Source organism: Bidens hawaiensis, unplaced genomic scaffold (genome assembly GCF_021521415.1).
Source record: "Bidens hawaiensis isolate Kalapana, Puna unplaced genomic scaffold, B.hawaiensis_p1.1 tig00006781_1, whole genome shotgun sequence".
NCBI classification, from domain to species: domain Eukaryota; kingdom Viridiplantae; phylum Streptophyta; class Magnoliopsida; order Asterales; family Asteraceae; genus Bidens; species Bidens hawaiensis.
In genome coordinates, this window is record NW_027491463.1 from 155,826 (window position 1) to 166,954 (window position 11,129).

The following is an 11,129-nucleotide window of genomic DNA, read 5'->3' on the forward strand; positions in this document are numbered from 1 at the left end:
AGTTTTGCATCTTCTTCAACACTCCACTCTCGATATTTTCGACCACTGCTCTTCATTTCTATAGAAAAACATTAACTAAAACATATATATATATATATATATAGTGTTTAAAATTAGCACAAACAATACAATAACACAATAATATAAGCATCACATAAATATCATAAAAAGCTAAACAAAAAAAAAACATTACAAAAAAGTATTTAGTCATCCAATACCACCAAAATAGCATAATCAACACAAAATATCATAAGCAAGTGTTTAATAATTCAACATCACCAAATAACATAATCAACACAAAAATAGCATAAGCAATTAGTTTCTAAGACATTCTTAATCAATTGGTAGCACTCCAAGAGTCAAACATGCTTTGGGCAAGATTGTTTCTAAATGTTGTCCACTCATTTGAAGTTCTAATATAAGTTATATTATCTTCGTCTTCCCCACCATCTTCATCCGCAATTACGTCCTCGACCTCGGTCTCTTCCTCGCCCTCGGCCTCATCCTCGTCCTCGTCATCGTCCTCATTACCAAATGGATCTATTGGCATTTCTCTCCTTATAAAGTTATGAAGAAAACAACATGCCATTATGATCCTATTTTTTTGGGTAATGGGATAGTACGAGTGATCTCTCAAAATTGCCCATCTTTCCTTTAAAGTACCAAAACATCTTTCTATAACATTTCTTGCTGACGAATGTTTCATGTTAAATAATTCTTTTGGATTAGTGGGTTGGTGTCCATCACGCCAATCATTTAAATGATATCTTTGGCCTCTATAAGGGGCAAGGAAACCTTCTCCATTTGTGTATCCCGCATCCACCAAATAATAACCTAAAATACATTATAGTTAATAAACACCAAAGTTACCTCAATTTACTATATTTATTCTATACACCTAAATAATATCTATATTGTTACATACCCGGCCTTGAAACTTTCAATCCATGTGGCCTGTCAAGAGCATCTCGAAGAACTCTACCATCAGCCGCCGACCCTTCCCAGCCGGGTAACACAAATATAAATTGCATATCTTGTGAACACACGCCTAACACATTCATAGTAATCTCTCCTTTTCTTGTTCTATATTTAGGTTTTTCTTCACTGGGCACTAAACATTTTATATATGTTCCATCCAAAGCCCCTAAACAATTCTAAAATCAAAACGTACAAAAAAGGTGTTACTATACATATCTAATCCCTAATGCAAGTTATCAAAAAAAAAGTATAATGATTGCATAATACCTTGAACCATTTTCACTTATGATCAGTAGAATTCTCAGGAACAGGTTCGGGCTTCTTCAGCAAACGTGAATGCAATCTAATCATTGCATTACAAACTCGAGAAACACATCTACTAATTGTGTCTCCCGACCGATGAAAACGACATATCATGACCCGATTCTTAACATTATGAGCTATGGTGTGAAGAAAGATGGCTACTTGTTCATCAATGTCCATATTCCGATTTGCTTTTAATCCTCCAAATGTTTTAAGCATGTCGCACAATTTACTAAAACAAGCTCGATTCATCCTAATTTGAGATATAGACATAATGTCACTCTCATAAACATACCTATACAATATGGAATATCGATCTGTTTTTGTTGAAAAGTGTCGAATGCGTGATTTATCCATTTTGTATTTGACTATCAACATGTAAAGTGAAAGTACAAGCAAAGAAACTGTTGTAATAAGTTGGTTCCACCATGCCATAATCAGTGTCCTATTCCTTTGGATATGTTTGCGAGTTTGTAAACTAAGTTGAGCCATTTCCTATTTACACATTACAAACAAAAATGTAGTGTAAACAGAAGTACAAATTGAAGTGCATTTCAAACCTTTTTAAGCTATTCATTAAACCGTGAAACCGAACCGGACCAAACCGTTAGTAACGGTTCGGTTGGGTTCGGTTTTGATTGTTATGGTTCGGTTTCGATTTTCAATTACCAAAAACCGGTACTAACAGTTTGGTCACGGTTTAACCCAAAAACCATTCAAACTGGACCGTGAACACCCCTACAAAATACTATTTTCTACCAAAGGTTAATCAAAGCATTATAACAAATAGTGTATCTACCAAATTTTTTTACATCAAACCACAAGATGCTACAAAAATCAATGAATCAGAAACTATACTGTAGCTCATCACCTCTTCACATAAAATCCATATAATTTTAGTGACATGAATGCACTGATTGATAAAAGAAATTAAAAAAATAAATAGATAATAATAATAATAATTACCATAATCAAAGAATCAAAGAACCCATATCAGATTTGGTATTTTAGAAATAAAAGAAAGGAAAAACCTGTGGAAGAAGTTGATTGTGGATGAGAACGGCGGCGGTGCATCACGGAGACGGAGCACGGTGGTGGAGAACGGCGCGGAGCACCGCACGACGGCGGAGCACGGCGGTGAAGCACGGCGGCCGGGAGTAGACGGTGGTGGAGGCTGAGATGTGAAGAGGATAGTGTGAAGAGAAAGAGAGGCGTCTGATGCTTTAGGTTTTAAAATCCCATGAATACTTATCACAATCCCTTCAAAAGGTGTGGGATTTTAGAATCCTATGAAAATAGGATTTCGTGGGATTCTCTTTCCATTCCAACTCTAGTCAATAGTGAAACGAAAACAGGAATCCGTGGGATTTAAAATCCCATTCCATCCAATTCCATTAAAATCCGTGAAACGAACAGGCCCTAACTGCTACACGTGCCATAATTTTCTTTATTTAAGTATTTATAGTTTATTAAAATTACAAGCATATACCAAATATAAGTAAAATGACAAATCTACACCAAAATGTAAATATTTAATTTTTTAAATTATTTATTATGTCATTCGGTTTCCTATATTCAGTTTGACAAGCGAAACGACAATATGATCGGTTTGCTATCTGGTTTGATATTAAAAACAGTACTTTTAGGCCTTGTCATCTGTAAGGTTAGTTCCTACCCTTGTATACGTTTCACTTATCAAATCAAAATAGATGTTTAGTATTTAAAAAAAAGCATGAAAACACCAAACACATAATCAAGTTAAATCACAATTTCTTAAAACTAAGGGGCAGTATGAAGCTACTTAATGATTCTATTAAGAGAGGTTGCGTTTAGTCAGAAATAGAATGTGTTTAGTTCACTGAAAGACACTTCTTGATGTTTGTTGAGTCTTTTATTAATTAAGTTTCAGCGATATAATGAATGATTCAGATGATGCCTCTTAATCAGTTAGCTGACATTTTAATTAACACAAGATTGTGAAACAACCCTAAAACAACCCAAGATGATTATATGTTTGTTTAGAAAGAGATATCTTTTGCATCTCCAAATCCAAATAAAACTAAAATGCCCTAGTTTTCATTAGTGGCATAAACCATAACTATGAACTGGTACACAATTTTGAACAAACATAATAGGAGAAGTTATTGCTAGAGTAATGTTTTCTTTTGTGTATTTTTAGTCCATTGAGTTATTACAACACCATTTAGTCTTTGTAATTTGAGTCTTCCATAATATTTATATGTAAATATTAAACTAAAAATCATAAATCCTTTGTAAATATATTTATAAACAAGTGCTTATATGCAAATTGCAAACCCACTGAATAACTAAACAGTCGCACCAAACAATTACAACCAACGTACACTGGTACAACACGCCGGGGATAAAACGAATTCTTGTAACTTATAAATACACATCGCATAAAGTTAAAAATAAACCATCTAATAGGAGATGATTTACACTACCGGCAAATTGGACGGAATAAAAATAAAATTATCAGCCATTGTTCCAATAAACAATAAAATGTGGTTGTTTGCTTCTATTTTGATGACTTTCTATTTTTAATAACCTAGAAATCGATTTGTGAAGTGAATAACACATAAATAGAGTTTTAATTTTATAACTTCTGTTTCCAGGAACCTAAAAATTGATTTGCAAATTGTTGGTAATTAACCGAGTCGGACATGTTGAGTCCGGGCCTAAGTATCTCATTATGGTGTATTGGATTAAGAGGTTATATGGCAGTTGTCATTAACTAATGCAGTTGGCCATAACTAGTGTGTTTGGACATTTATGTCAAGTAGTTGAACATAAATAAATATAGTTAGCAAATTGGCTAACTAGTATAAATAGATCTACCAAGTAATGGTTAGATATCACCATCACTACATACCACTATCACAACCAAAGGTTATTGTAATCAGTTTTGAGTTAGTTTCTGGTTATAATACAAGTCGGTTAATACATATATCGACCATTAGTTATCGTTCATCAATCTTGAGTTGGTATCAGAGCCTGGTTCAAGAACACGATAATTAATGAATCAAGTCAACAAAGAAGGTGTTTCGATCCAAGCTGCCAAGAAGGAGAGAATGCGAGTTGTTGATACTTTGGTTGAACGAGATCAGAGATTGTTCAAACAAGTTTGGTTTGATCAGTCATGGGTGACTCAACTACACCACCGTTGCTAGCCAAGTAGGGCACAGCTTGGGCTCGTTTCAATGCCCGATGTAAACAACAACAAAAACCACAGTACTGGCATTATGCATGAAGGTAATTTTTAATGTGCATAGCATATGGGATGCGATAAATCCCGATACAACTGATTCAAAAATAGATAATGCGGCGATCAACGTACTTTTTCAATCCATACACGAACAACAGAATTTGCAGGTCGGTAGTCTGAAAGTTGTGGGAAGCAATCTGACCCGTTATCTAGAAGCCGAAAGTGTAAGAGAAGCAAGGCTTCAAACATTGATAGCTAAGTTTGATGGTTTGAAGATGAAAGATTCAAAAAAGATTGATGATTATGTAAACAGAATATCGGAGATCTCTTCAAATTATGCCACGGTCGGGGAGACTTTCAAGCAACGAATAATCGTCAAGAAATTTCTCACAAGCTTACCTCTTCGTTTTGTTCATATTGTTGCTACACTTGAACAAATCCTAGATCTAAAGACGGTTGGTCTTGAAGACGTAGTGGGTCGACTCAAAGCTTATGAACGAACCAAAGACGAAGAAATCCAATCGGTGGACCAAGGTAAACTATTGTTTCATTATTCCAATTCATTTAATAATCGGAATTGTGAATCAAGTAGAGGAAGGGGACGAGGAGCCAGTGGGAATCGGGGTAAGGGTCGAGGTTAAGGTTGAGACAATGGCCAAAACTGGGGAATCCGAGATAACTCCAAACAACAAAGCGATGAAAAACGAAAGGGTAAAGATCGGTCAAAGTTACAATGTTACTGATGTGACTAGATGGGTCATTTCTCCCCCTCTTATCTTGAACGAAAGAAGGAAGAAAAATATAACTGAGGGCAAAGAGACCCTTATGATGTTACAACAAGTAGATGAGTCGGTCTACTTAAACAAGGAGAAAGTTTTACCGAGTCAGTACGAATCCAAAGGACCGGAAGAAGGGATTTGGTACCTCGATAATGGTGCTAGCAATCACATGACATAAGAGCGGTCACTCTTTTCAAAGCTTGATGAAAATGTTGAAGGTCGAGTCCGTTTTGTCAAGACTTCGGTCAGTTAGTATCAAATTCAAGGATGAGGTTCAGGCTCTACTACTGTTATCGTCCTTGCCTGATAGCTGGTCAGGGACTGTTATTGCGATTACTAGTTCTACCAGTGAGTTTACTTTTGATGGGATTCGAGATCTTATTCTAGGCGAAGGCGTTAGACGAAGAAATTCAGGAGAATCATCGGGTGATTTAATGCATGTCGGCAGAGGAAGAAAAAATAACAGAGGTAGTGGGAGCGGGAACAGGAAAAAGGAGTCAGTATAGGACTCGAAAGGATGTGGTATGTTGGAACTGTAATGAGGTGGGACACTTTAGGAATCAGTGTCCGAATGATAAGAATGAAAAGAAAGAAGTCAACACAGCAGAAAAATACTCAGAGGATGAGGCTTTAGTTCTAAGTTGTGACAATTGTCAATTTCAGGTTAACTCCGTTAACTCAACTCCGTCAATTCAAACTTAAAGATTACTGAATCTATAACGCACACCTCATTACATTTAAACTAGGGTTTAAATGACGCTTAACACTTACTACATGTGTAGTCTTTCAGGAATTGCACCGAAACGCAAACGAGTTGACGCAAACGATTGGTGAATAAACGAAAAACGTCAAAACAATAATTATGTGATAATTATGTGTTAGACATATGTGTTACTTGATTATATTATGTATGATACTAAACAAGAAACAAGAGCTAGTTAAAATAAGCTAGAAAAGTGCAAATTAGAAGTTGAGGGACCTAGATGTAACATGTTATTATAAATAATAATATAAACCTAAACCCTAACACTCCCTCTCCCTCCCTCTAGACCGATCGGCCCCCCTCCCCCCTTGTTCTTGGCTGCCGTCAATCACACACACACATATACACAAGATCTTTCAAGTTTAATCGAAGATTAAGGTGCTAGGAAGGTATAAACAACTATCCTATGTATTTTACATGCTTAATTTTGAGTTTGAATGGGTTAATTATAAACCCTAAAATCTGGAAATTTCATATATTGTGTTCATATGATCTTTGTTTGATTTGATGATGTATTGATGATGATTTGATAACTAGAATTGATATTATTACATGTTAATTGATGTGTTCTTGATTTTGAATTCAAATAAAACCCTAACCATGTATGTATGGTGTAATTGATATGCATGGATAGTGGTTATAGTGTCTAGAATGTTATATGAATGATTTGTGGTCCATAGATAGTTAATATGTTGAGTTTGGATGCAAACAGTTTCTGGACAGATTGTGTTGTTGATGTTCAATTGACTGTAACGGGGTGTAAATGTGAAAATTAGTTGAGATTATTGATACTACAGTAAACTAGGTTGAGTCTAGTTTCTAAAGAATATAAATTTGCAATTTTTGGACGTGTAAAAGTTAACCTTTATGATTTTACAAAAACGTTGTGCAAAGCTGAGTTGTTAGACCTGCTGTTAGGTTTTTTTGTAAATGTTATATCTCATGAACTACGAGACCAATTGGGTTGGTTCCACTTCTGGAAGTTGACTTATTGAGTTAGGAACCTAACCCAAGTGGTCTTGCATTTTTTGGATTTTTCATTTAACGGGAATTTCAAATAACATTCTGTTGCGCATGAATTTGACTGTTCTGAGCTTGCTGTAGTGTTTTGATCATTATGAGAAATCTATGTGGAATAAAAATAAAATAAAATATGTTCTGGAAACCTAACACATGCATGCTTTAGTGATGATTTTTGGTAAATTAATTGAGATGCTATGATCGGTGGAATAGTACAATCTTTCAAGTAGAATTTCTGTCTCGGTGAAACTAGCTGCTGAATTTTGTGAAAATGCATGAAACATGATAATTGCTAGTTAATTGTTATGTTTTGACCAATTTGCCCCTGCGGGGAATACTTGCTAAATAGTTGTCGTGTTTTGACCAAATTGCCCTTGCGGGGAATAATTGCTAGTTAATTGTTATGTGTGACCAAATTGCCCTTACGGGGAGTAATTGCTAGTGATGTACATTATTAATACATGACACGTAAATAATTGCTCACACATGTAGTGTATCACAAATGTACTTGTTAAAGTCACACACAATTCACAAACGAAACACGAAACATATTGTGTGCATAGGTATTATGTGCCGAGTCTAGAGACTCGATAATAGTTCCGACACTTAGAAAAATCTCTTTGTTGTTTTAGAACGCTAGAGAGAGTTTTTCTGTGACGCGCATCCTTTGGTGATTTATTTTTGGGAATTCTTCGCAAAGAGTGAGTTTCACTTACCCCTTTTAAACTGTTTTAAACGCTTTTCACTTGGGGGAGATAACATACTCCGATAAACGCATTTAAGATTTTGTTAGTAAATTATATATCACTTGTAAAGGCTAAGTGGCAAACGAAACATTTGAAGTCCTACACATCGAACCGGTTAATATTTGGAATAGCGAGTCACTGTTGAGTAGTACTACTGGGTTTGACAAACCCCACCCAACGCTAAACTCGACTGGAGGTCGAGTGGGTGTAATTTTGGCTAACACGTACCATGGTCTGGATGACTTGGTGACAAGGCACTTGATAAACAGTCAGCTTCGGTGTCGAACACTTAGCAATACTTGTTTTATAGGCTAGCTACCTATAGATATATAATTGACATAACACTATCTGGTAACGCAAAACGCTGAACGCAAAACGCTAAACGCAAAACGCTAAACGCGAAACGCTGAACGCAAACGCTAAACGCTTTATTTTATTTAAACTTGTGAACTCACCAACCTTGTGTTGACACTTTTAGTATGTTATTCTCAGGTAGCCGAGGCGGGCGCGCGGTATAGGATCATGCATTGCTTGAAAACACTTTTGTTATGCAAACTATTTTAAAACTGTTATCTTTGGGTTTAAATCGTCCTGCGTGACGCAACATTCATTTTATGGTTTTTACGCTTCCGCATTTAATTACTCGTAAACGTTTTTTTGTTTGATTATAACTAATGAATCCGATCCTGTTAGTTCACACCCTCTGACGGTAAAACTCCGTTAGTGGATTTTGAGGGTGTGACATAAGTGTAGAGAGTAATGTTGATTCCAGGGTCAAGGATTCTGGTGCTTCGTTTCATGCTACCCACAGCAGTGAAGTATTGCAGAATTTGAAGGAAGGTGATTTTAGTAAGGTTAGACTTCCTGATGTTACGGGCATGGGTGACATGAATTTAGTTACTTTAGCCAGCTCATGGACCTTAAAGGATGTCAGAGTGATTCCAAGCTTAAAGAAAAAGCTGATTTCTGTTGTGCAGCTGGATAAACAGGGACATGAGGTTAAATTTGGGAACGGACAGTGGAAAGTTGTTAAGGGAAATCTTGTCATAGCTCGAGGAAGAAAGAGGGGTTCATTGTATATGGACAGTTTATCGTTTGAGGGAGTGAGCGACCCTGTTCAGAAGAAGACCAAAGTCCGGTTCGCAGAGTATAGTGGGCAGAAAAAGATTTGTTTTGTAGGAGATAAATCCAGAGCCACGGGTCAGATTCAGGTTAACGTGCTAGAAAATGTTCAGAGAAACCAGCCAGGGGTTTTCGTGGCAATGGGAGCACTAGTAGTCGACCAGTCAAAGCTTTAGCCAGAGTTACCATGGTTAAGAGAACCAGTATTTTAGCGGTTAAAGTCTCTCCAGAAGATTACCTGCTCAATATGGAGAGTGTTGTTTGTTCTCAGGGTATTCCAGGATCTGGCAGTTCGTGTAAGTAGGAGCCGATAGGGACAGAGAATGAGTTAATGGCAGTTGTAGCCATGACTGATGTGGTGGAGCTCAGGGGAGCTTCAACGAGCCTTCATGTTAACTGATGAGAAGGCAGACACTACAAGAAATTAACCCTATAGCGACAAAGGCTATATTGAGGATAAAAGTCGTCGCTATTACCAACCTTTTCTCGAGGACATTTCGTCGATATAGGGTTGGTCAAGCTTTTTTCACTTTTGGACCCTATCTCGACGACATGTCGTCAAGATATGCTGCAGCAAAATTTTGAAGGGACACCAAAAGTAAGCGCGTCAAGTTGAAACCCTATTTCGACGACATGTTGTCGCCATAGCCTAAATTAACTTTCATTTTTAATTTTATTTTATTCCGAGTAGATAAATAATGAAAAAATCAATAAAATAAAATATACAAGCTATTGCGATGACATCTCCTCGCTATAGGCTAAATTAACTTAATATATTTATTTTCTTATTGATGATAAAAAAAAATAACAAAAAGTATAAAATAAGTTTTTTTTTAAAGAAAATTGCCAACTCTATATCGAGGACAAGTCGTCGATATAAGGTTAATTTAATTTTTTAGTTAATCTATATCGACGACATGTCCTCGACATAGAGTAATTAAAAAAAATAATCATTTTTACTTTCTACTTTATTATATGTGTGTGTGTATTAATTTTTATTACTAATTATTTTCTTTTGGTATTGTATTCGCCTCATACGTACGTATCTATGTATGTATGTGTTCATGTGTCTATGTATGTATGTATGTATGCATGTGTCTATGTATATATGTGTCTATGCGTGTATATATGTATGTATCATGTATGCGTCTATGTGTCTATCTATGTATGTTTGTATGTATATATCTGTCTTTGCGTCTATGTATGTATGTAGGTATGTGTCTATGTATGTATGTATGTAAGCATGTATGTATGTAAGTATGTATGTGTGTGTGTGTGTGTATATCTGTCTGTATGTATATATGTATATATGTGCCTCGTATGCATGTATGGATGGGTCTGTGCGTCTATGTATGTATGTGTATGTATGTATGTATGTATGTATGTATGTATGTGTGTATGTGTGTGTCTATGTGTCTCGTATGTATGTATGTATGCATGTATGTATGCGTCTATGTATTTATGTGTCTATGAACATACGTGGGTACGCTTGTATGTATATATGTGTCTATGCGTCTATGTATGTTGTAGGTTCCTGGACGGATCGTACACGGGATGTCGCTATCTGCGCAGGTGCGGAATCCCTGCGTAGCTAGATACGAGCGTAGAATACGTATAAATCAAACACACGAGCAATAACCGAAACACGTTATATTGATAACACGAACACGTGACACGAGGTCACTATTACAGACTGACTTGTAAACACGTAACTCGCTAACCCTAGAACTCACCAACTCTTGAACTAACTAACAACTGTTACGGTGAACTGTTATATAAACACGACAACTTCGCCTCAGGCGAAGTTGTCCATAACTTCGCTTGTTCAACAAGTTCGCCTGAGCGAACTTGTTAACAACTTCGCTTGTTCAACAAGTTCGCCTAAGCGAACTTGTTGACAACTTCGCTCGTTACATAAACATAAACATAATCAAAAACATAATTACATTACAGACTCGATTACAATCGTTAGACTATGAACTACTGACAAACATGTACCAACAGACTCCCCCTTGGCAGTAGCTTCATATCTTGATCTTCAAAGCTTGAGTCTTGTAATCTTGTACCTTTACGCGTGCGCTCCTTCTCTAACACATACCGACACCACCCTTTGATATTTCCTTGCTTGATCCTTCCAAGCAGGAATGTAAAAGATCTTCTTTTCGTTGAGCATCTTCAGATCAGCTTGCGAT

At 36.3% G+C, this 11,129-nt stretch overlaps 1 protein-coding gene across 1 annotated transcript; it reads left to right on the forward strand.

Annotated features, from left to right (window-relative positions):
• The first annotated feature begins 4,319 nt into the window (after positions 1 to 4,319).
• LOC143633558 (uncharacterized) lies at positions 4,320 to 5,464 on the forward strand. Its single transcript, XM_077101836.1, has 4 exons — positions 4,320 to 4,429; positions 4,575 to 4,766; positions 4,821 to 5,041; positions 5,100 to 5,464. Exons 1-4 carry the CDS (start codon positions 4,320 to 4,322, stop codon positions 5,462 to 5,464), a joined length of 888 nt encoding a protein of 295 aa, XP_076957951.1.
• Positions 5,465 to 11,129: the final 5,665 nt, after the last annotated feature.

Excerpts from the sequence above, each read along its gene's own strand:
- LOC143633558 (XM_077101836.1), top strand. The coding sequence starts at position 4,320 with ATGAATCAAGTCAACAAAGAAGGTGTTTCGATCCAAGCTGCCAAGAAG. Across the intron at positions 4,430-4,574 it reads AGATTGTTCAAACAAGTTTG|CATATGGGATGCGATAAATC; the intron begins GTTTGATCAGTC and ends TAATGTGCATAG. Across the intron at positions 4,767-4,820 it reads CTTCAAACATTGATAGCTAA|AATATCGGAGATCTCTTCAA; the intron begins GTTTGATGGTTT and ends TTATGTAAACAG.